The following is a 26,633-nucleotide window of genomic DNA, read 5'->3' as shown; positions in this document are numbered from 1 at the left end:
CTCTCTCTCTACCCTTCCCCCATTCATGCTCTGTCTCTGTCTCAAAAATAAATAAACATTAAAAAAAAAAAAAAGACATCTCTGGCAACATGTTGGCTGTTTCAAAAGTGACATAGGCATGGGGTTCCTGGGTGGCTCAGTTGGTTGAGTGTCTGACTCCTGATTTCTACTTAGGTTATAATCTCATGGTTTGTGAGTCTGAGTCCTGCATCCGGCTCTGGGCTGACATTGCAGAGCCTGCTTGGGATTTTCTCTCTCTGTCCCTCCCTTTCTGCCCCTGCTGTACTTTCTCTCTCTCTCTGTCTCTCTCTCTCTCTCTCTTTCTCTCAAAATAAATAAATAAATAACTTTTTTAAAATGTAAAATAGGCAGGATAAAATTTTGAAGGAATATCCTTTTTTCTTTATTTTCCCCCTTAAAATGTTATGATAGCACATACAAGGAACTTTCAGAGGAAAACAGTATATGAAATCATTTAGTAAATCTTTTTTTAAAAATTTATTTTAATGTTTATTTTATTATTTTTGAGAGAGACAGACAGAGTGTCAGCAGGGGAGGGGCAGAGAGAGAGAAGGAGACCCAGAATCCGAAGCAGGTTCCAGGCTCTGAGCTGTCAGCACAGAGCCCAATGCAGGGATCGAACTCACAAACTGTGAGATAATGACCTGAGCCAAAGTCGGATGCTTAACTGACTGAGCCACCCAGGAGCCCCAAAATCAGTTAGTAAATCTTTTAGTCTGTATGTTAAATAGCCTGACACAGTGGAATATTCACAAGAAACAGATTTTAAAATGTTCTGTGTGTATAAGTGCCTGTCTTTATTATCATTGCTAAATATAAAGCAGTAGCATAATAGTATAATTTAATATAATGTAATGTATACTCATACAAAATATAATAACGTACTCGGTGGAAATGTAAATGATCATGTCTCCATTAGAATACAAATGCATTGCAGTAGGTATTTAACACATTTTATTTCATGTCATATTTTAAATAAGTTTCTACTTTCCTAACTGAAGGAATGTTTATATAATAACAAAAGCTCTTACCAGTGCTTCACTCAGAGCAGAAAATAATAAGATTTATGTATTGAAATGTCATACTATTTTTAAATTTTAACATTTGACAGATTACCATGCTTTAAGGAAAAAAATAATATTTCAATACCCAAATTTAGTGTGGTTTATTGACCCTGTCAAGGGGTGTTAGAGGACTGGATTCAGTTCTGAGTCAGACCAAGCCAGAACCTTGATCACAGTATCTCAGCTGTGCTCTGCTGAACGGTTTACATAGTACTTTCAGACACAGCCTCTCCCTGGATTCTCACGATTACCCTAACAGAGGAAGGGGGAGGCAAGCTGTCTTTTAGACACAATATTTAGTGCCATGGGTTTCTAATCTTTGGTTCTATCCAATCTTTGGAGAAGGCAAAAGGACCTTACTGCACAGAAGCATCAATAAGGTGTTATCACTCCCAATTTCGGGGTCAGAGAACAAAAAGTTAACATCTCCCTTTAATGACCTGGAAGCGTTTGAAAAATTACGTAGATATGTTTCTAAGGACATATTTTCTCTTTAGGGTAATATTGATCCTTCATTCATTTTCAGTTCATTATATGTTTTTTTCAAAAAAATTTTTAATGTTTATTTTTGAGAGAGAGAGAGAGAGAGAATGTGAGCGGAGGGAAGGGAAGAGAGAGAGACACACAGAATCCGAAGTAGGCTCCAGGTTTTGAGCTGTCAGCACAGAGCCTGATGTGGGGCTGGAACTCATGAACCACAAGATCATGACCTGAGCTGAAGTCAGACACTAGACTTGTGAGATTGAGCCCTACTTTAGGCTCTGTGCTGGGTTTGGAGACAGCTTAAGATTCTTTCTCCCTCTCTCTCTCTGCCCCTCCCCTGTTTGCTCTCTCTCTCTCTTTCAGTAGGTAAATAAATAACTAAAATAAAAATAAATTTAAAAAAGAAAGACAGAATGAGCCATTTTGACAGAGCCAGGACCTAGAAGCAGGAACGAGCTGAAATAGGGCAGGCCAGTGTGGCTAGCAGAAGGCAACAGAGGAGAAGGGGGCAGGTGCTACAATCAGGTTGTGAAGGGCCTTATAGGCCACAGAAAGAAGTAGGAGCTTGTTCTAAATGCAGCAAGAAGCCATCAGAGTGTGTTTTGAGAAGGAAAGGGATATGATCTGATTCATCATTTTAATGACTTTTTAAAAATTTCTATTTTTTTATTTTAGAGAGAGTGTGAGTCAGGGAGGGAGAGAAAGAGAGGAAGATAGAGGATTTGAAGTGGGCTCTGTGCTGACAGCAGTGAGCCCACTGCAGGGCTTGAACTCAGGAACTGAGAGATCATGACCTGAGCCGAAGTTGGATGTTCAACTGACTGAGCCACCTAGGTGTTCCTGATTCATGGTTTTCAAAGACCACTCTGTCTGTGAGGTGACAGAAGGGCCAAGATGGAAGGGGAAAGGCCAATGAAGAGATTAATGGCCCAGGCAAGAGATGATGGTGGTCTGTCCTGGTGAAGCAGAAGGAGAAAAGCAGCTGGAATCAAAATATATTTTGAAGAGACAGGCATCAGCACATGAGTAGTGGTGAAAGCCATGGGTCTGGACGAATGCACCCAGGGAAGAGATGTCTAGGGAGGGAGGACGGCTCTGGACCAAACTCTGACCTTTATACAGAAAACAAAGCAGCAAAGGAACATGGGAGTTGCTACCAGAGAAGCAGGAGAAAATCCACAAAGTTAATCTACATGTTCCAATTACTGGGAGTTCCCCCAGGAAGTCTACAGATGAAGATAAATAACTATCAGTTCTTTAGACATCACTGCTCTTCTAGCATGTTTGGAAAAAAAAATTTCACCTTTACCAAAGTCATTTACGTATAAGTACATTTTTTAATGGTTTTTTATTTCTGAGAGAGAGAAAGAGAGAGAGACAGCGTGAGCAGGGGAGGGTCAGAGAGAGAGGGAGACACAGAATCTGAAACAGGCTCCAGGCTCTGAGCTGGCAGTCAGCACAGAGCCCGACGCGGGGCTCGAACCCACGAACCACGAGATCATGACCTGAGCCAAAGACAGTGCTTAACCGACTGAGCCACCCAGGCGCCCCATTAAGTACCTTTTTTTAGAAGCTAAATGTTACCTACTCTAAAAATCTTACCTTTGCGCCAGTGTCCCCCACGCCACGCAAACCCATCGGTCCAGGTGGTCCTGGTAGTCCCCGAGGTCCCTGAGATGACAAATAAAGGAGAGAGTGAGCATCTTTGTCATGTGCAGTGTTTATCACAGAAAGAATGAAGGAAGGAAACGTGGAAGGAAAGAAGGAAGGGAGGGAGAGGGGGAGGATGGAAAGAAGGAAGTAAGGAAGAGGGAAGAAATGAAGGAAATAATAGCAATGTCCACACTTACAGCCACACCAGGATAGCCATCACCTTTGAGTCCTGGGGCACCCACTGGTCCCCGAGGTCCTTGGGCACCCTGGGTAAATTCCAACACCGAGTGACATCATAAGACTAAACTACGAAACACCTGGCACAACTTAAGCACAGTACCAACTCTACATGGCAAACATGCTTTTGATAAATGCAAAGGAGTGAGTTGAAAAATTTTACAAGAAAATTCTACCACAGAGGCAACTTGTTCTAAGTCTCTCTTCATAAGTCTTACCCATTTGCATTTGGTGGGAAGCGTGGAGCGAATATGGGGAATATATGTGGACCATTATAAAGTCCTCTAAAGGAAACACCTTTCACAGGAATTACAAATGGCCGATTGCTGATATGTTAATTTAAAAATTTACACTTTTCTGCACCATAAATTGTGGAGAAGTATAAAAACGAGAATTTTAATAGGCATAGTATGAGAAGAGAAGGAAAGAATGCGTAGCAACATTTCAAGTGTAAAATTTTGAATGTAAAGTAAGATAACTATATGCTTGTTGTCATATTACATCTATTGTCTTCTTCAGTGGTGCCCAAATTACACAAGGAATAAACAAGCCAAAATGAAAATTAAATACAGATTAATTTTTTTAAAAAAACAAGTTGTACACAGAGAGGACACAGTCTGTGATTCATATCTCAAGACCAAGGAAGAAGTTCTAAATATTGCTTTACATGATAACCTTTGGCATCAAAAACTTCTAGTAGCTACAATTGGCCTCCTATATAGAGGATAGGAAAGCATGATTACTGCCTTTTGAATGACAGAATTTTCTGGAAAGTGTAACTTTGCTTCAAATGGAAATCAAAGAAATTTCTGGCTGAAGTAAAATGGAGAGAGAGGAAGAGAAAAATGAGGAAGACTCTTAGAAGATTCAGTAGATATAAATCTATTACACTGTATTTAAAATGTTTAATTTTTTAGTATCACATTCCATTCTGTTGCTGCGATGACTCTTACAATGACCCTTGTCAACACATATCGATTATTTTTGATTAAAAGCTGTTCACATTCCTATGGTTTTTACATTAGGAAGAAATGAGTAATTGGCAGACCTTTGTTTCCCAAGATTGGACAAAGTAGCCGGACTCTCAATGCTTTCTTTACATGCAAGGATCTCACATTCTGAGATCAAACTACCAATATTCCAAGTCAAATGCTGTCCACCATTCAACTCCCAGAAGCTGTTCCTAATCCTTCTTCTGAGTGAATGGTTGACTGGGGGGAAGAAACCTAGAAACTCTCTAAGTAATAAAAAAGTTAAGTTTATTTTGAAAACCATGAATACAATAGCTGTTCTTTTCCTATTGAATCTGAGACTCCTTTTATGTGATTAACCTTCTTGAGAGTGGTCTCTAGGAAACATGTGGCCTCTTCTAAGATCTTAATCTACTGCATATCATTACCAGAAACACAGGAGGATCTCTTCAAGTTACATGACAGAGAGCAAAAAACCAAGTTCTTCTGGAGAGGTGAATTTTGGCATCTCCCCAGCTTTCGGAACTCACCAGTCACTAGAAGCAATTTATTGTGCTAGCCCAACCATATTTAAGGTTAAAACGCCAAAATTTCCATGAGAACACGTCCCAAAACAAGATACCCATTTCTTTCCACGCCCAGACAAAGAACAGGTCGATAACATAAGAAAGCAGTAACTGCTCCCTGGTCAAGTTGAAAGGAAAAGAAAATTGGAATCAAGATTCCCTTACAAGTTTTATTTCTAAGTTTCAAGACTATAACAGATTATCAACAGCTGTTACTGTTTATCCTCTGGCACCCACAGTGGGAGAAAAAAAACGTTAAAACATTTATAGTTTACAACTAAACATTTTTTACCTAGAGATCTTTATCCTGCCTCCGGCAAAAATTTCAGCTAGCTTGTTACTTCTAATGTTAATAGGAAATACCAGGAGGCAGAGATAGGGGCACTGTTCTGTCTCAGATTTTTATTCTGGACTCCTCACAATATTTTTCTAGATAGGATTTTTGTCACTTGGCCTTTATGCACCAGATTCAAGAAAATGTCGTGCAGAGTGATTCCCTTTGAAACATCTCTCATTCGATGAAAATTTGGGCAGAAATCTTAATGTGGTGTTTTGTAATGGGGAGGATCTGGAGCTCTCTGAAGTCATATGAAAAACTGGATTATGTGCCAAAACTTCCATCAGATGTTTAACCTTTCGACAGCTTAAAAAATAGTGCATCGAGGAAGAATGGCAGGGAGTATCATTAGAGGCCAACAGATTAGAAAAATCATGGAGTAAAGAAGCAAATAACTTTCAGTACATCACTAACAACGTCAATGATGATCAGTAAAAAACAGGAGAGGCTTATAATTCCAGGCTACACATTTAATTGGATTTTATTTCTTTTTTTTTTTAAATGTTTTTTTTATTTATTTCTAGGAGAGAGAGAGACAGCATGAGCAGGGGAGGGTCAGAGAGAGAGGGAGTGACAGACTCTGAAACAGGCTCCAGGCTCCGAGCTGGCAGTCAGCACAGAGCCCGACGCGGGGCTCGAACCCACGAACCGCGAGATCATGACCTAAGCGAAAGTCGGACGCTTAACCGACTAAGCCACCCAGGCGCCCCAATTGGATTTTATTTCTATTGTAAAGGGCAGTATAAGTAGAAAGAAGTTACTGTAAATCATGGAACTGGGAATACTTAGATGCAATATGAAAACTGCTACCTAATGTTCTGCAGTTTCAGCTTTAGAAAATTTGGAATTTTCTCCTTGAGTCCTACATAGCTTGGGTTCCCGTGTACCTCAGGTTCTGGGGAGTAGGATGACCATCTTGTCCTGGTTTGCCCTGGACTTTGCTGATTTAGTTTGAAATCCCACATCTTGGGAACCTTCTGTGTCCTCAATAAACCAGAAGATTGTCACTCTAGCAAGGACAACTGTTAAAGTGATTAAGAACAATGGAGTTCAGGATCTTCCCTTGATCATTAAATGGACCATTCCCACTTAATTGCAGTATTAATAGGTTTTGCATTATATTTCGAAGGCAGTTCTACGTTTTCTTTTTTGAAGTTTGAAAATCACTGATGTTAGTACTTGAATCCTTTTATCCACAAGAGGCAATCTGATAAAACCCGTTTCAAAACCACATAACAATATGCTACTAATTGAATGAAGTGTTGATTATGGAGCCCTGAAGCCTGTTCTCATGAACAGGGATGGGACACGCTTGTGACATCTAGAATGTTAAATTTTGCTGAGGTGCTGGGTTTTGTGTGAGCAGGGAAATGGTGCTTTGTTGCCATGGAAAATAGATATGATTAGTTAAAGCCATCTTCTATAGTTATTTGCATTTTCATTTAAAATAACTCTGAAAGATGGAGAACAAAGAAGAGACATTTAACTCAATAAAGCTTCCAAATGTGAACTTTTAATATCTCTTCTGCAAAACGCTGTCCAAAAAGTTCACGTTTGGAAGCTTTATTGAATTAAATGTCTCTGCTTTGTTTTCCACAGTGGTGTTTTGCAGAAGAGACACTGCGGCCATTCATATGTAAATGAAAGAAGCTAGAGGTCATATAATCTCTTATATCACAGATGTTACAAAGGAGCGTTTTCAAACAACTGTTGCGTCGTCATCCAAAATTTCACCCTAAAGGGCTATCATTCCTCCAGTTGTATGAAAAATAAATTATCTGGTGGCTTGATTTTTAAAAACGATAACAGTGCACTCAGATCCTCAATGTAGACAGTGAGTAGAACAGTCTCAACTATCAACTGACTGTGCATTAAATCCCCTTTCCCTTCCATCTCATACAGGGAAGAAAGAACATGAATAAAGCCTACCTTTGGTCCTCGAATAGCAATCCCCGGTTCTCCTTTAAATCCAGGCACCCCAGGTCCTCCCCTGTCTCCCTGCACGGTTTAAATAATGTTCAGTTTCAGGCTTTAAGTGGCAGGAGAAGCCATCATAGCACGAAGTACAAACGAGATGAACCAGGTTATAAAGGTTTTGATCTGTTAGTCTCTGATCTTGAGGTAGTGGCCTCTTCTAATATACTTGAAGGAGATTGCAAATCCTAAGCAAATAAAACCTGTCAGTAAAGACTATGACAGCTGTTTAGAGGAAGTCTACTGAGATAGGTGGCTACCTACACTCAAATATTTGGACTGTAAGAAGGTCTGGGAATGCTCTTAAATCTGAGCAGATTTCTTTTCTGTTAGACCTTTTGATTATTAATCCTACCTGATTCTTCTGAATAAACAAAGTAAATTTTTACTTGTATGAGGGCTCCGGGATTTGGTGGAGGTAGTTCATGGGGGGGTGAAGTGACAAGTTCAAGAGCAGGAGCAAGAAATCTGGTTTCTAATCTTAAATTTCCTGCTAGCCCTTAGTTTGCTTAATTGTGAAATGTCAGGGTTGAACTAGATAGTATCTTGGGGCTCTTCCAAAACTAAAATTCTAGTCCACTGGTATCATGAATTTTTCCCCCACCCCAACTACCAAAGATTCAAGTTTAAAATATGTATATATAAAAAATTAATATTCCCAAGAAAGCATACCTTTGGCCCAGGTGGTCCAGGAATTGATGCTCCGGGCATCCCAAAAGGGCCCATAATCCCTGGTTCACCCTAAAAAAAAAAAGAGCAAAATATTTATTATGTTGCAAGCAAAGAAACCCTATGTAGGAATTACATTAGGAAAAGCATAGAAATGTGTTCCCAGCATTTAAAAATATTATGGCCTATCTGTTTACCAGACCAATGTGAAAATATTTGAGCAACTTTGCTGAACCACTACTAAAGTTTTTGGTGATTAAGATTTCTGTGCCTTTAATAAATGCATTCAATTAACTTCTGAGTATTAGGAAATTTTTATCTCTTGAGCATTCTTTTATTAGCTAATAAAAATTATGCAATTCATGGTGCTTCCATTTTGGATTGTGTGCCAGGAAGCTCAGAGGGAACTATTTGTTCAGATACAACAGTTTTCTCCAGCATAAGTCCTTGGGTACACTTGGCAGGTAATAATGTTCCGTTCAGTTTATAACTTATTCCTTTGTTATTTTATTTTATGGCCCATGGTGTATCAGTCTTCCATGCTATGCTATCTCACATCTCTTTTCAGAAGTAGGGAGTTTATGGTAAAAACAATGGAATTTTGAATGGAAAATTTCCAACATGTCTTTAATTAATTTATTTATTTTTTGGTATCTCAATATTGAGTTTCAATAAAGACCCAAGCAATATCTCTGTCCCCCGTGGTTCTAGACCAGGATTCTCAAATTTTAGTGTAGAGAAATAAAAGAGGAATTTGGTAAAATATAGTCAGTTCTCAGCCCCAGAAATTTTAATTCGGTAGCTCTAGGGGCTCAGCCCAGGAATATGAATTTTATGAGGCACCTCTGGTGGTTCTGTTACAGGTACAATCACCTCACTTAGAAACACGATTGGGGTGCCTGGGTGGCTCAGTGGGTTAAGTGTCTCTTGATTTTGCCCCAGGTCATGATCATCTGGTTTGTGAGATCAAACCCTGTGATGGGCTTTGTGCTGACAGCACGGAGCCTGCTTAGGATTTTCTCTCTCCCTCTTTCTCTGCCCTTCTCCCACTTATGTGACCTCTCCCTCTCTCTGTCTCTTTCAAAATAAATAAATAAACATTAAAAAAATTTTTTTAAACACTATGCAAAGTAATTGTCATTAAAAGAACATGATGTGTTCAAAATGACCCGTTTGGGATACTAGAAGAAGATATTAAAGTTTCATGATATATTTTTATCTCATTTTTTAAACATTCAATTGTTTATGTAAATTTTATAACATATTAATATGATAGTTTGTGAATAAAACTTGCAATTAAAAAATAAACAAACCTATATTGAGGTGTGTTCAAATTCAGTTTTACTAGTAGGATTTATAATCAATTGGTTTGGAAACTACTGATGTAGGATAGGTGTGGCAAACTGTGACCTTCAGACCAAATCCTGCCTGCTGCCATGCTTTACACAGCCATGGGCTAAAAATGGTTTTCATGTTTTGTTTTATTTTTTTTAAATAGGCTCCACACGTGACATGAGAGTTGAACTCATGACCTCAAGATCAAGAATCACGTGTTCTATCAGGCACCCCAGTTTTCACATTTTTAAATGATTGTTATGTAAGTGATTATGTAATATCCTCTGTTTTGCCTCTTGGCCACAAGGCCTAAAATATTTAACAGTTGTACTTTTCCAAGAAATTCGTCTCCCCTTGCCTTAGAGCCTGAGCTATTTTCAGGTGCATGAGCTGCCCACTTGGCCCCCCTCTTTCCTCCAGGAGGGACTCCGTCAATCAGATTTACCACATTCATCTTCAGAGCTGAGGCCCTCCAGCTGTGCTGATTACACCGTAGGACCCACAGGCCAAACACACCAGCCAACCAGGGTCCACATCATGCCAACACATGCGCATGCCGATCTTTAATTCCAAACCTATAAGGCAGTGGCACATGACACAGACAGCAGACAACCACCCTATTCAATCCTGTGGCCAAAGGATAAACATCAACTCCTTAAAATTTTCACTTAAACCAGGGTAAACAAAATTATGCTTCTAGATTTAATCTATCGTCTTAAAATAAGAAATTATAGGGGCGCCTGGGTGGCTTAGTCAGTTAAGCATCCAACTTCAGCTCAGGTCACGATCTTGCAGTTCGTGGGTTCGAGCCTCGCATTGGGCTCTGTGCTGACAGGCAGCTCAGAGCCTGGAGCCTGTTTCAGATTCTGCGTCTCTCTTCCTCTCTCTCTGTGACCCTCCCTTGTTCACGCTGTCTCTCTCTCTCTCTCTTTCTCTCTCTCTCTCAGAAATAAATAAACATTAAAAAATAAATAAAATAAGAAATTATACAAATAGTATAGAATTTTCTTGAAGACTGCATTAAATTGTGCTTATGCTTTAAAACATGGCAATTCTTCATCAAAAAAAGCTTTATTTCAAAATACAGAAAAACACTCACTTTGAAGAAGAGTAAGATATAAGGGATAGCCATTATTAATACTAACACAACATTTTCCCTGCATAGTGGCATTTCTCATCAGGTGCTCCTTGAACTACCTGGCACATAGGACACTTACTGAAGAAACACAGATGTCTAGGACCCACCCACCTATGAAGTCACGTTGTCCAGGCATGGTACCAAGAAATATGGATTTGCAAAAAACTCCGGGGTAATACTGATGGACACTGAAGCTTAATAACTGGTCTACAGAGAATGCTTTGTTTTTTACCTGCTTGTATCTGGCTTGTACCATTTCTTCGCCCTTTTAGTTGTTTCTTTAACAACCTTGTCCTTGAACATTCTCCTTGTCTCCTTACAGTCAGTATCTTCCTAGAAGCCTGAACTCTCGTAGGTTTGCAATTTCTGTTTCCTGACACATCCAAATGGCCTCAATATTCTCTCCTGCTAAGTCAGGACACGTACCTAATTGCTTGTCTCACGGTTTCCTTTACTTCATCCTCAGCAGCCTGTCCTGGTGAGTTTATCAGGACATATATCCCCTGCTTTCCATTTCACAGTATTGATTTTTTTCTCTCTGAATAGCTCCATGTACTATGTGCCTGAGACCGTGCTAAGTACTTTATTAACTCTTTCAATCTTCGCAGCAATCTTGGGAAATAGGTCCTATTTTTACTTTCTGTCTGACATGGAAGTGACTGGCCCAGAAAGGTTTGGGTGGGGCAGGATGAGAATCCTCCTCTCCCGCATCCTGAAGTCCCACTCCTCATCATCACTGTGTTGCCTCTTACTCTGGAACTGTGCTCTTGTCTAGCAAAAAAGGACGGTAGAGAATTTGTATCTCCCACAGTCATAACGTCATCCCAACTTCTGAACATTTGCTGGCAAGTTGACAGAACTGACATGCAGATTGTCTCTGAGAATCATAAATGCTCCAAAGCAGATTACATACTCTGTGGACTCTTTACTTCATCCTGTTTCTTTCAGAACAGTATGCTTTCTAAAGCCTTTTTCACTTGGAGTTTTGTATTTGTTGAGAAGGAACCAAGGAATCCAATTTGTGGTGGAAATCTCATATTCTATTAAAACCAGACATAATTACAATCTCCCGTGAGCATAAATGAGAATATAAGAAACGTACCTTTGGCCCTTCAGGCCCTGGAAATCCCCTCTGTCCTTGATTTCCTTTGCTCCCTTTCTTCCCTTCATCACCCTGGTGAAATAATTATTGAAAGACAGTTGTATTAACAAACCCTGCTTGCTCTTATAACAACCCTATCGGGACCATGTTATCAAGGGACACTGGTTTTCTAGCAGCGTGCCCCAAGTCCCGCTCAGCGCATGCTCTTTGTCAATGTTCTTGAGCAGATAGCATGGCTTCACGGTTGCTCAGTCTTCACCACTTATTCAATATGATTTAATATTTTTTAAAATCTAAGTTCAGTATCTCTCTTTGGGGGCTTCGGCTTGAATTCACAGTTCTTTTCGCTGTTGGCTTATTCAGAGATGCCTCTGAGACATTCACAGTTTCAGAAAAGAGAGCTACCTATGCTTTTTCAGCTCTAATGCTGCTTCAGTGTTGAAATATAAAATAAGATATTTTCCAATATAGAGAGCAAACTGGTGGTTGCCAGAGGGAAGGTGGGTGGGAGAATAGGTGAAATAGGTAAAGGGGATTAAGAGCACACTTATCTTGAGCACTGAGAAATGCATAGAATTGTTGAATAATTATATTATACACCTGAAACTAACAAAACACCGTATGTTAATTATAGTTGAATTAAAAAAATTTAATTTTAAAAAGAAATGGCAACAAGGTAGTGAAGTGTGAAAAAGCTATGCGAAATGTTCCCACTGAAGAAAACCAGATTTTTCAAATCCAGCCCCATTTCTCCCTCAGTGAGGAGTCTAGTTCTATCTCCTAAAGGAAACCAAGAATTCTATTGGTAGAAAGATGCATGAGCATTAACCTGGAGCAGAGTTAGAAACTGCCTGCTGGCTGTTCCCCAGCCTGGCTGTGTAAGCTAATGCTTCCCTGAAAGAATTTCGTGATCTCCAACCGCACAGCTCAGAGCATTACAAAACTATCCTTAAACTAGGACTCATTTGCAAGGTATCCTATCTAAATGTGTGCTCAGCTCAACAAAGGAATGATCTTGGGGATTTGCAGCTAAAGCCATTTATGACATAAATGACTGTACCACAATTCCAAACCTAAGTGTGCATCAGAGTCATGTGGAGGACTTGTCACCCCACAGATTGCTGAGCCCCACATTCCAGAGTTTCTGATTTAGTAGATCTGCATTGAAACCCAAGAATTCACATTTCTGACACATTTCCAAGGTCATCAGCAATGCAGACACTCCATTATGAAGAAGAGGTGAACTCTTGTCACACCTACAGATTGTAATTAACTCCCCCAGGTCCAAACTAATAAAGAGCAGTGACACAGGTAATGAAAAATAACAGCTGGGTGTTATTGTATGATGAACTTATTGTATCGTTATCATTTGCCAATAGAGGCAAAATCTAACCCCAACTAGTTATTTTCTTCCATTCACTCCCAAGTTTAATTTACTGACCTAAATAACCCAGAAGACAGCAATAGGAACCCAATTAAAGGTAATAAAGTGCCAACACTGAACGATAGCATGCCTGGGCTGCACGATATATTCCTACGACTCTTCTCCATAAGCTTCCATAAGCCACATATCGTTTCAGAGCTACAAGTCCATTGCCATCTCTTTCCAATGCATTGTCCTTGCCCTATTGGAAGCATTTGACACCACAATTGCTTTCCTCTCGAAACCCTGTCTCCTCAGTTTCCCTAACATGATAACTGTTCTGCTTACCTTCACACTATTCTGAATGTTCTTTTCCAGCTACAACACAAGGTGGGATTCAGACCTCAGCTCTCTTTCTCAGAGATGTCATTCATTCTAAGGCTTCAATTACTAACTCCAAAGGTCTATTTTCCAAAAGTATATTCTAGAAAACATGAGTTCTCCTGAATGTTAACAGACAGGGATTGCTAAAAGCATTTTTGTATGATGTGAAAAAGGTATTCTCTGTCCACATTCACCCACACAAAAAAAGAGATCTCAAAGTCTGATAAGTCAATAAATTAAAATGTTTGAAATTCTACGAATGTATTTAAATTTCACATTTTCACATTTAAGGTTAAGGACTCAATAGCCAATATTTGCATAAGATATAAATTTCTTAAACTTTCAATGATCATTTTAATGCAATTATAAATAGAACACTGATAAGTATACGGATTTTATTTTTACTTTACTTCTATGTAATTCTTCATAATCTTTATATGAACAATGATGACTGTCCATAAAAACCACAGGAAAATCTGGCACCTTAGAGTCTGTAGGTTATGTCACTAGTGGTCTTCATGAATTTGGATATTCTCATCTTGACCTATAAAGATGTTATCCAACCAGCTTTTCTATAATGTGTAAAATAAATTTATGCTAAGTTGTGAAAGTGCAATCTCCATTTAATAAGGTTGGGAATATGACTTATTTCTTATTAGTTTGTGAGATTCTATACATTTTTGAAGAAAATATATGGACATTCAAGTCTCAAGGATGTATCTCAAGGTTTCTTTTCTATGTTTTTAAAATGTCAGTCCGGGGTCGCCTGGGTGGCTTAGTCGGTTAAGCGTCCGACTTTGGCTTGGGTCATGATCTCGCGGTGCGTGGGTTCGGGCCCCGCGTCGGGCTTTGTGCTGACTGCCAGCTCAGAGCCTGGAGCCTGTTTCAGTCTGTGACTCCCTCTCTCTCTGACCCTCCCCTGCTCACGCTGTCTCTCTCTCTCCTAGAAATAAAAAATAAATAAATAAATAAATAACAAATAAATAAATAAATAAAATGTCAGTCCGGGCATTTATTGAGAAAATATGTGTTGAGCTCTTCGTATTGGCTGGGTCTCGTGAAAATAAAAATGAATGCTACATACTTGCTGTCTTCCAAAAGCTCCGACAAACTAGATCCATACTTTTAAGCCAGAAGTGAACACATTTGATTTAGCAAGAATAACAGTCTGACAACCACAGGTCTCCCGCATTGTGTGCTCGGGCAGTGGGCTCTCCCCAACACTTTGTCAGTTACGTACCTTGGGGCCAGGTTGTCCTTTCCCAGGCGGTCCTTCCGGGCCTCTCGTTCCCGGAAGCCCTGCTTCTCCCTGGATGAGAGGACACTGACGCCTTAGCTGACTCCACGGACGGTTCGTACAGTCCCCCCTTGTCTCCTCTGATGGTCAGTGGATTCTCTGCTGAGACCCTCCAAAATAGACCTGACCTTCGTTCTAGTCTTAAAATTAATTTGGAAATCTACCAACTTTAATACATTAATATCAGATTTTGGTTGAGCACAGAGCCACTGAAATATGAAAAAGTCAAATTTCTCAGCCAAGTTTCAAAGAATATACTCACTTTGCTTTGGCTCATCATTCCCATGTGATGGTTTGGTTCAAAACAAAAAAAAAATAACTGAAAGACCTTCAGCCTTTCCATCTGCTGTTTTTCTCTACTTACATTGAAAAATGAGTATTTCAAATGTCAATTCATATTACTTCAGAAAATCTTTATAAAGGCCTTGCTTCCTGAGTGCATTTACAGACTCTTTTTGAAAGGGGAAAAAGTGTTTTTCTCCAAGTTTAAATTCAGGTACTTTCCAGGAATCACAAGGGGACTAGATCACTGGAGGATGCCACGGTCGAAATGCCAGAGAGAAAGCAGAGAGCATGAGACACTATTCAGCCATTAAAGTGGTGCTCTTTCTATTTGAAATAAGTGGAAAAAGAAATGGAGTTGTGAGATGTTTTCTTAAAAAGACTAAGTTTGTCCTAGATGGTTTACTTTGAGCTCCTACAGGACAAGGTATCAGTGGGGTTCAATAGTTTTTACTCTAGTCACAGAAAAACAGACTGTTACCTTCTTTCCTGCAGCGCCATCCTCTCCTGGGACTCCCGGTTGTCCCGGGAGCCCTATTGAGCCTGGCTCCCCCTAGTGGATGAGCAAAGATTTTATTTCCCAGAAATTCATATTTATCTATAAATGTCATGTTTACCATAATTTAAATTCATATTTATGCACCACCATTTTGAGGTACTTACCAATTATTTTTCTTACAACATTTTAAACAAGCCTCTGAGTGGAGAAGTCTGAGTAGTAACCGGTAGTAATTAAATTATTTGACCTTGGGCAAGTTACTTAACGTCCTTGGATCTCAGTTTTGGATTATGTTGTTCTGAATTGAACTGTAACGTCAAAAAAATACGTCGAAGTCCTAACCTCTGGTACCTGTGAATGTGACATCGTTTGGAAATAGGGTGTCTGTAGATGTAACAAGTTAAAATGAAATCATTAGGGTGGGCCCGACTTCAGCATGACTTCTGTACTTAAAACAAGAAGGAAACCTCGGTTAAAGACAGACATATAGGAAGAACTCCATGTGATGACAAGACTGGTGCCACCAGGTGCCATGGAATGCCAAGGATTGGCAGCCAGCACCAGAAGCTGAGCAGAGGCAAAGAAGGATTCTTCCTTACAGGTTTTTGAGAAAGCATGACTCTACAGACACTTTGATTTTTGACTTTGAACCTCTCGAATAGTGAGATAATAAATTTCTGTTGTGTTGAACCAATGTGTGGTTCTTTGTATAGCAACCCTAAGCAATTAACATGAAAGTACAATTTCAGCTCTAATATTCAATACTGCTACTTGCTTTCAAGTAAATTTGTGTTTAAGAATAAGCCCTTTGGGGTGCCTGGGTGGCTCAGTCGGTTAAGCGTCCAACTTCGGCTCAGGTCATGATCTCACAGTTCGTGGGTTCGAGCCCCGTGTGGGGCTCTGTGCTGACAGCCAGCTCAGAGCCTGGAGCCTGCTTCAGATTCTGTCTCCCTCTCTCTCGGACCCTCCCCTGCTCACGCTGTCTCTCTCTCTCTCAGAAATAAATAAAACATTAAAAATTTAAAAAAGAAAGAAGAAGCCCTTTAAAGTGTTCAGAGATAATATGTGCTACTTTCAAACAGTGCCAAAGTGCACTTACTGCATTAATTAAGAACAAAAATATTTTAAAAAAGTGAAAGTCATTTCGCCTAAACTCAACTAAAAAAACAAACTAGTGAAGATAAAGGTACAGTAAGCCTAAAAATAAGTAGAAGGATATGGTAATGATAGGAATGGCTAGTAATACATTTGAAAACCAAAAGTAAGAAAAGTAATGAAAATAAAGGGCAATACCTTTAAAAAAAACTAATAAAATAAATAAGCTTCTACTAGCAGGAATTACTAATACTAAAAAAGAAAAGTCACAGTTAAACAGTATTAAGAGTAAAAGGGAACTATAACTATATATATAATAAAAATTATAGAAAAATTTCATGAAAATTTCAGACAAATATATTGGAGAACATTCATAATCTTTAAGAAAAATATAAATCGGGGCGCCTGGGTGGCTTAGTCGGTTAAGCGTCCAACTTTCGCTTAGGTCATGATCTCGCGGTTCGTGGGTTCGAGCCCCGCATCGGGCTCTGTGCTGACTGCCAGCCCAGAGCCTGGAGCCTGCTTNGCATCGGGCTCTGTGCTGACTGCCAGCCCAGAGCCTGGAGCCTGCTTCAGAGTCTGTGACTCCCTCTCTCTCTGACCCTCCCCTGCTCACGCTGTCTCTCTCTCTCTCCTAGAAATAAATAAAACATTAAAAAAAGAACAATTTTAAAAAAAGAAGCTGTTCATAAATGTTAAATGTGAGTCTGAAAGTAATTTTGCTGAGTAAAAGAGAAGACAGAAAAAAACTTACATGATATATTATTCTATTAATATAAAATTTTAGGAAATGCAAACTGATCTATAATGACAGAAAGCAGATCAATAGTTACAAGAGATTGCAAAGCAGATCAGTAGGACAAGTTAGGGAGGGATGGAGGGATGGTATTACAAAGGGACACATAATAATTTGGGGGGTGAAGGATGGGTACTTTAATTATTTGGTTTTGGTGATGGTTTTAAGATCATATATATACATCTTATCATAGTGTACACTTTAACCATGTGCCTTTATTGTATGTCAACTATGCAATAAATGAAATTGTTTAAAATGGATGCAAAAGCCCTGAATAAAAGGTTAGTCGATTAAATTGCTATTATAAAAAAGTTATACATCATGATCAGAATGCAGCATGCATTCAATATCTGAAATTTCTGGAAATGCAATATACCGCTATTAACCAGTTAAAAGGGAAACATAAAACAATTATCTTAGTATAGACAGAATCTGATAAAATCCAATACTCATTTATAATTAATAAGGAACTTTTGGTACAATTGAAACAGAAGGCAATTATCTTAACCTAATAGAGGTTGTCTATCAAAACTCTACAGCAAATATCCCACTTAAATGTGAAATTTTAGGGATGCCTGGGTGGCTCAGTTAGTTGAGTGTCTAACTTTGGCTCAGGTCATGATCTCAAGGTTCTTGGGTTCAAGCTTCCCATCCGGCTCTGTGCTGACAGCTTGGAGCCTGGAGCCTGGAGCCTGGTTCAGATTCTGCGTCTCTCTCTCTCTCTTTCTCCCTCTCTCTCTCTCAAAAGTAAGTAAACATTTAAAAAAAATTTTTTTAGAGTGAAATTTTAGAAGTACTTTCTTTGAAATCACTTCTTTTACACATTGCACTGGAGATCCTGTCAGTGCATAATTTTCAAAAATGAATAGGAAAAAAACTAAAAAGAAATTGGTAAAACAGTGTTTATTTTCAGACAATATGATTATGTACACAGGGAATAAAAAAGAAGACTTTGTAAACAATTAGAAACAATAAGAGGGAGGTGCCTGGGTGGCTCAGTCAGTTGAGCATATGACTTGATTTCAGCTCAGGTCATGACCTCACAGTTCATGGGATGGAGCCCTGCATTGGGCTCTGCGCGCTAATAGTGTGAAGCCTGCTTGAGATTCTCTCTCTCCTTTCTCTCTGCCCCTCTCTCTGTGCTCTCTCTCTCTCAGAGTGAATAAATAAACTTAAAAAAAAAGATAATAAAAGATACTATCAGGTGACTGGATACAAAAATCAATATATCAAGGAAAACACCACCAACAACAAAATAATACTTTTCCTATAGACCTATAATAGATAATTAGAAGATGTAGAAAAAGAAAACAATTCACAATCGCAAAACATTTCTCCAATGTACCTTTTTAAAAAATGTGTACTTATTTTTGAGAGAGAGAGTGTGTAGGGGGGACGGCAGAGAGAGAGAGAGACAGAATCTGAAGCTGACTTCAGGCTATGAGCTGTCAGGAGGGAGCAGGAGCCCGACTCAGAGCTGAATCCACAAACTGTGAGATCATGACCTAAGCCCATGTCCAGCACTTAACCCACTGAGCCACCCAGGCTCCCCTCCAATGTACCTTTTTAACTGAAAAACTACAAGTTCTTTATGGATAAAATGACAAACATTTTCCTGGAAAATTAGATTTACTTTGTGGTTTGAAAGACTCAATATTTAAATTTTTTTTAATGTTTTATTTATTTTTGAGAGAGACAGAGAGCAAGTGGGGGAGAGGCAGAGAGAGAGAGAGACACAGAATCCAATGCAGGCTCCAGGCTTTGAGTTGTCAGCACAAAGCCTGATGTGGGGCTCGAACCCATGAACTGTTAGATCATGACCAGAGCTGAGGTCAAATGTTTAACTGACTGAACTACCCAGGTGACTCTGAAAGATTCAATATTTAATATCAAGGTTCAATGCAATGCCAATCGGATACCCCAATGGGATATTTTGTCAAATTTGACAAATCAATCCTGAAATGAGTATGTTAGATTCAGGAATAACCAGGTAAGTGGTTGAGTTTATTTTCCCTGTTGATGATAAAACTTATTATAAATTGATCATAAGATAGGGATGTAATAGCTCTGAGAGATATAAATAGACAAATGGAGCAGAATAGAGCACTCTGGCCCTGATCCTCACACATGCAGAAGCTTGACATATGACACGGGGGGAGCTGCACGTCAGTGCAGCAAAGCTGGACTGCTCAGTAACTGACGTGAGGATAGCTGGTTATCCATATGGGGAAGAAAAGATCACTCCTACATTGCCCATTTACAAACATAAACTGTAAGTGGACTAAAGACTAAAGACCTAAATTTTAAAAAGCAAAAACACCAGTTTTAAGAAGAAAATACATGAGGATCTTTATGACTTTGGAGTCAAGAAATGTATACTACTCAAAAAAGTTCAGACTATAATGGGGTAGAAATACACCAAAATTTAGGACTTCTGTATACTAAAAGGTACTCTAGGTAAAAAAGACAAGCCATAGCCTTGGAGACAGTATCAGCAACCTAAACAACAAAGAATCAATATCCAGATATAGAAAGAGCTATTGATAAGAAAAAAAACACTAAACCTTTTAAAAAATGAATATCTATAGGAATTCACCAAAGAGAAAAGCTGAAGTTCCATTAAGCACATAAAATCTGTTCAAACAATTACCAGGGAATAGAAATTAAAACAATGAGATCTATCACATACACTTCCTACTGGCCAGAAGGTAGAGAAAGGAGTGTTATCATATATTGCTGTAAGGAGGGTAAATGGGCAGAACCACTTTACCCATCATCTGTTTTGGACAGGATTTTCACCATGTCACCAGCGAAAACTTGCCTATGCTCTATGATCTTCCAATTCTGCTTATAGTATTTATCACCTACTAGTGAGAGAAATTTGCAGCTTGACATACACAACTGGCAAAGGCAAAAAATGAGAAGCAACTTAAAGCCAATTAATAGGAAAAGGGATACATTTTAAATGAGATATTTTAATGCAACAGACTACCATAGAGCAAAGAAAATGAATAAATTAAAAGTATAGAGAAACAAATAAGACATGAGCCTGGATATAACATATGGCAGAATGATACATTATGTAAAGCTCAAGAACACACAAAAGCTATATGTGGTTTATGGATAAAAAACATGTAGGAAAATTATAAAAACTTTGAAAGAATGATAAATACCCAAGTCCTGAAAGTAATTATGTCTGGGGAGGGTAGGGAGGTGCCATGAGATTGAGGAGCACAACCAAAGGCCTCTAGCTGTATCTGTAATGCTTCGTCTTCATCTTCGTCATCATCATTGTCTTCATCTTCATCTTCTTCTCTTTTAATAAAACTCTATTTTTTCATTTTTAAAGTTTTTTTTTTTTTTTATTTTGAGAGAACACAAGCAGAGGAGAAACAGAGAGAAGGAAAGACAGAATCCCAAGCAGGCTCTGCACCATCAGTGAGATCATGTGAGATCATGACCTGAGCCGAGACCAAGAGTAGGATGCTTAACCAGCTGCGCCACCGGGCGCCCCTGTAATGCTTCTTCTTAAAAAAATAGCTAGAGGGGCGCCTGGGTGGCTTAGTCGGTTGAGCGTCCGACTTTTGCTTAGGTCATGATCTCACGGTTCGTGGGTTCGAGCCCCGCGTCGGGCTCTGTGCTGACTGCCAGCTCAGAGCCTGGAGCCTGTTTCAGTCTGTGACTCCCTCTCTCTCTGACCCTCCCCTGCTCACGCTGTCTCTCTCTCTCTCCTAGAAATAAATAAAAATATTAAAAAAAATAGCTAGAATAAATAAAGCAAAATGTTAGCATTGGATAAAGCTGAGTTGTGGTATACGTGGCTTTTTTTTTTCTCTGTACTTTTGAGTATGTTTGAAAGATTCCCTTTTCTAAAGTGAGAGAAGCTGATGATTGTTCATCTAGTTAGTGGCAAAACTGGGATTTAGACAAGGAATCTAACTGCTGAGCCTTATCCTCTACTGCCTTTCTGAAACTGGTACATGAATGATGTGACATGTGTCTGTACGGATCCGTACACTACATAAATGTACGGTGATACATATATGTCACAGTTAGCACTTAGCATATTGGGTGGCACGTCAAAACCGTTCAACAAATGGCAGCTATTACTACCATTGATTTATAGTAGTAATTGCTATTTATATTGGTATGCTTTGTATCCTTTGTAATTATATGTTTCTGTATACGTAACATGTATATTCTTCTAGACCCACATCTTAACCAACCCAAATACTTATACAAACAGTGACAACATCAGCAGAGACGATGATGGAGTTTAATCCTCATTGTGACTAGCCAGGTCGTATATGCCTTCAGGATTAGTTATAGAAATTGTGGAGGGTAAAGTAAGAATTCATTCATTTACTTAACAGCATTCATTGAGTACTTATCATGTCCCCAAAACAGGGAATTCACTAATAAACAATACAAAAAAATAAACCAGGTCCCTACCACCGGTGAGAAGCACTATTCAGTAGTGTAGTGTAAAGCAAGCCAGCTATGCAATTGTAACTGTTCTAGTAGCCACATTTACAAAGTTAAGAGAAACAGGTGAAAATAATTCTAATAATGTATTTTACTTACTTTAACATCTCTGAAATTTCATCATATGAATATGTAATCAATATGCAAATGTACTAATGACACAGTTCACGTTCTTTGTGCCAAGCTTTGTAACCCGGTGTGTGTTTCACACTTATCCCACATCTCACTACACACTCAACTTGTTTCCAGCGTTCAGTTACCACTTGTGGCCAGTGGCTGCGATGTTGGCCAGGGCAATTCTCGAGTGATTAGCCAGCCGAGAAGCAATTCAGAAATCATGCAAGTTGAGGTCAGTGGAAAAAGCAAAGGAAACCGTGTGCTGAGACATAAAATACCTGGGTGATAGGATGGGTAGGCATGCGTGAGGCTTAGGGAATGACATTCTGAGGAAGCAGCTTCTGAGCTTGCACGTGAACCATGAGCCAGCCGCAAGCAAGATGGGGGATGTATATTTCGCTGCACTCCCGCCCTGCTGGGTGCCCTGTTTTACAACAAGGCAGGCAAGAACGTTCTCAAAGCACCACTCTATGCCAAAAAAGGCCCTCTGATGCTAACAAATAGACAAATAAAAAACAGAGAGCAGTTGTTAAACTAAGACGATTGGTTCTTCTTAAACGATAGGAGTTAGACCGAGCATCAGCCACTTTTCCGAACAAATATTCTCTGACGAAATAACAACACATGCGTGATCTGTACTGCGTTTGGATATAAATGAAACTTTATATCATATGATGTAAATTATGTAAGTGCTTCTGCTCGGGATGGTCAGCTCACCTTTGGGCCTTGTACCCCAACTCCGACCGGCCCTCTGGGACCTGTTGCTCCCGTCTGGCCTACTTCTCCCTAGTGAGGGAAGAGCATTTGAAGAGTATGTGACTACAGCAGCAAAATAAAAGTAATTTTACTTTTATAATGTAAAAATATATTACATATATGATATTTTATAATATAAAAATATTCCTGCCTTAAGAGGCAAGAGCTGTCTTATACCAACACAATAAGATCAAATGGAGCTTTGTGTCCTCAATTCATATATATGTGTTTGAATATATATTGATTAGATTATGAATATTAATGCTCACAATATATTGTAATGTAAAATATTAAGGTATGTTAATTTATTGATTATGTTACCTAAGTATATGCTTCTATATCATTCAAATACATATATATACCTAAAATTGCTTTAGGTGATTTTAAAATGATAGGCATTTTATCAAATTTGGAATATATAATGGACTGGCCTAAAATATAGGTTAGGTAGCATACCTAAAAGGTGGACGGTGCCTAGAATATAGGTAGCTATATTATTATTTATATTATATATATAATATATCCATTCCACAACAACTAAAATTGATACATGAGAAGCCCAAGGGATTGCTAATCAAGGGCAATATCGTGAACAGACAGAATAACATGAGCTCCCAATGGTGAGCCCAGATCAGAAGTCTCAAGAACAGTAACTATTCTGTCAAGTGCTTGTCACATGGGAATCTCTAAAGAGTGCACTGGAAGGTGACTACTCTCAGAGTATTTATTTAACGATGATTAGTGAAGCAATATTAAGGATACCTAGTTATGTAATAAGTGCCATGCCTCTCCCTAAGGGATAAATCATAGATCTAATTTAGGACGTAATGTGATTCCCATATTCATAGAAAAGTTTTGTTTATTTCTGACTCTATATCTTTAGTTAAATGTTTCAGTAGTTCGATCTGTTGTGGGAGTGTTGGTCAGAATGAATTAGCAAGCCCACTGATAACCCTGCTTAAATTGCTAGAATAGGATCTCTCAAGAAAAAGTAATAAAACGATAAATTGAGCTGGCATAAATAAATGTGTCTAAGAGCATAAAGAATACACATTACATTATCTAAACCATCAGGAATACCAGTCATGTTTTCATTACGCAGAAATCTGACTTTTAAGTTCATTTCGCCTGGTGCTTTCCCAATGCACTGGCTCCTGACCAGGAAACAGCAGTTAGACTAGGGATGTATTAAACTCTGCTTTCACTTAGCAAGTTACCTTGGAACCAGGTGAGCCTTGTCCTGGGGGTCCTTGTGGGCCAGGTGGACCCATAGGACCTTGGATTCCCTTTAAAATAAAATGTTTGAAAATAGTATTAGTGAAATTCGGAAATTTGGATAAGAGTAGCTTCATATCCTCTAATGTGAAATTTTAGTTCACATCTCATAGTACATAACTCATCCTCACTATTTGTTGAAGGGCATGACAGAGGCTGCCAGTTGCACCATATTATGCATTCTCCCCCTTTTCCATAGTAAGAGAATTTTAGCTGACCTGCATGGCTGCCTAGAATAATGACCATGTTCCCCAGTCCCTTTTGCAGCCAGGTACTGGTGTATGGACTGGGTTCTGGCCAATGGGATATGAATGGAAGTGATGTGTGCAATTTCCGATTCATGATAAAGGAAGAGGTATGCCTTCCCCTTCCATGTCCCCCTGCCCTGGTGGCTAAAGTGAAGACATAGAGGTTATCATGGATCATGCGGGTGAGGAAAGTACCCTTGGATGGGTAGACTCATGTGGGTCACTGAACTGCTGAAGACTGATGAACAGAGCCACCTCACAAGCTTGAAGTTTCAAATAAGAGAAACAAAATTCCATCTTGTTAACCTATTTCCCATCTCAGTCACATGCAAGCAAACCTATATTCTAGCTGCATCGGTGAAAATATATCAGGATATTAAATTGAAAGTTTGACCATAGGCTCTAAGAAGCAATAGCCTATAGACACCAAACTGAAGGATGTTCAAACACTAGACTCTCACTTACATTGTGTGCATAAAAAGGGGAAAGAGACAGGATTTACTAGATTCTTCTTTGGAGAAAGTAGTCTTGTAAAGTGTTTTCTTGGTAGAAAATGAGAGGGGTTTGGGTTGCTTCTCTCTTTCTCCTATTCTAGAAAGAGAGTTTCACTGAAACTACTCATTGACCTTGATTTTTGCTTGGGGGACACAAGGGATCTGTGTCCGACTCATAGCTGGGAGAGCTAAACTGAATGGACTGTGAGAGTCAAGAGAGGGCATGGGGGGAGGAGAGGTAGCAATCAGCCCATCCATGCAGAGCCTGTCAGCACGAAGGCCGTGCTAGGTTTTTCCTGTGGACCAGATGTACTCTGGGTGAGAGACAGGGCTGGCCTGGAATTGTGTTGAATCCTGTCCAAGAGGACCGGGAAGAGCTGTGGAACTCCAACAGAGTCAGTATAAAATAAAGCCCCAGAAAAGAAGACGTTGATGGGAAGAAACAACGGGACGAAGAGAGGTCTTCTTCTAAGTCCTGAGAGTGACAGTCACGAGCAAGGCAGGAGCCCCACAAGGAAACTGTGTCAAACATCTGTCAAGACGAGAGGATCCAAAACCACGTGACAGTAGACCAGCCAGGAAAGAGCCTCTGTGTCCTCCCCCTCTACTCTCAGCCTGAGGGACGGGGGGCAGGGGGTGAGAAGCACATTCCCTCCCATGGACCACAGGCTCTCCCTTACAGCTCATAACAGACAAAGGAAGATTAAAAGGAAACTTAACATCCTGACTATATAAGTTTTATGACACAATTAAAACTGTGATTTACAACTTAGAGGTGACACAATAAATTTTATTGCCTAGAAGTGATTAAGAAAAGTCAGACTTGATGGTAATTTCTTCCATGGTAGGAAAAAGAAAAAACTTTCCCCACTGAAAGATATTTAAGGAATGATGAGCAAAAAAACTAAAATTTTATTTTGCTTACACCTCACAAGCCATGCTTGTATAAATAATGGTTACAGATATGGGATTATTTTATTACAAATGGCATCCCCTTTTCTCCAGCTGGATGATACAACTGTTTGTTTATTTTTTAATTATAAATATGAGTCCCCTTTTCTCTGGTTAATGATGATGAAGCAATATAAACAATTTAAGAAAGCAAAGTTTATTATAAGAAGGAATTACAATGTTGTTATTAGAAGGAATCGTTTACAACAGTCAAGAAGTAGCGTGGTATGTGACAGGGACCAAAAAATTCAAAGGGACATGTGCATCTATTTGTATGTGGTTATTTGTTTTTCACTCCAATCTATAACAGATTTGAAGTTGTCAAATCTCCAAACGTGTAGTGAAAATAGGCAGGCCGTTTGAAGTATATTATAAACACATTCCTAAAAACAGGAGTTCCCTCCAAAACAGATGAGTGGGAAAATTGATGTCTAGAAGAGAATTAGGGAGACCTAGCAAAAACAATAATTCAGTGAATAAACATGTTCAATTAAGGATAAGAAGAAAAATGAATAACTGTGTAAACAGAGGTTACATGTAAGTAGGATTTAAATCATTTGTCTTTAAAGGGCAAACAAATTATTTTCTTGTTCAAAGCAGTTTATAAATAGCACATTCTATTCAATCTCCCTACTTGATAGGAGTCAGCTCCATATGGATATGCCTACCTTAAAAGTTATTTTCTTTTGGAAAAGGAGTGAAAGGGGTGAGTAAACAAAAGAAGTCAGAGATGTTTTTTAATCTGAAGCACAACATCAACCAAGATCCAGTAGTAAAAGCAACAGGGAGTTGCAGGTAGGAGGTCCAGAATTCACAGGCCATCTGGAAAGATTCGGGGTTTCTTGAACCTCATTTTCAGTCCTACAGTGGCAACTCAGCACCAGGACCATGACTCAGGAAACAACACGCCTGTCCAGTCACAGCCAGGACCAGAATGTAAGCCTGGATGAAATTAACAAATAAACTACAAAGTGTGAGACTGCCTGATGCCATAATCGAACCACAATCCTTGGTGCTCAAAATAGCCAGCTCTTAGATATT

General features: G+C 39.1%; 1 protein-coding gene across 1 annotated transcript in view; it reads right to left on the bottom strand.

Moving 5' to 3' along the window:
• The window catches only part of COL28A1 (collagen type XXVIII alpha 1 chain), a 163,941-nt gene that overhangs the window by 74,087 nt on the left and 63,221 nt on the right, over window positions 1-26,633 (bottom strand). Inside the window, exons 16-24 of the mRNA XM_039256844.1 lie at window positions 23,842-23,910; window positions 22,586-22,654; window positions 15,358-15,429; window positions 14,538-14,606; window positions 11,551-11,622; window positions 7,979-8,047; window positions 7,262-7,330; window positions 3,419-3,487; window positions 3,171-3,239 (exon numbers count right to left, since the gene is read on the bottom strand). Of these exons, the coding sequence (XP_039112775.1) occupies window positions 3,171-3,239; window positions 3,419-3,487; window positions 7,262-7,330; window positions 7,979-8,047; window positions 11,551-11,622; window positions 14,538-14,606; window positions 15,358-15,429; window positions 22,586-22,654; window positions 23,842-23,910 (627 nt within the window). The remainder of the gene's footprint in view (window positions 1-3,170; window positions 3,240-3,418; window positions 3,488-7,261; window positions 7,331-7,978; window positions 8,048-11,550; window positions 11,623-14,537; window positions 14,607-15,357; window positions 15,430-22,585; window positions 22,655-23,841; window positions 23,911-26,633) is intronic.

Source organism: Hyaena hyaena, unplaced genomic scaffold (genome assembly GCF_003009895.1).
Source record: "Hyaena hyaena isolate Hyena2069 unplaced genomic scaffold, ASM300989v1 scaffold_590, whole genome shotgun sequence".
NCBI classification, from domain to species: domain Eukaryota; kingdom Metazoa; phylum Chordata; class Mammalia; order Carnivora; family Hyaenidae; genus Hyaena; species Hyaena hyaena.
This window is presented reverse-complemented; position numbering and strand designations above follow the sequence as displayed.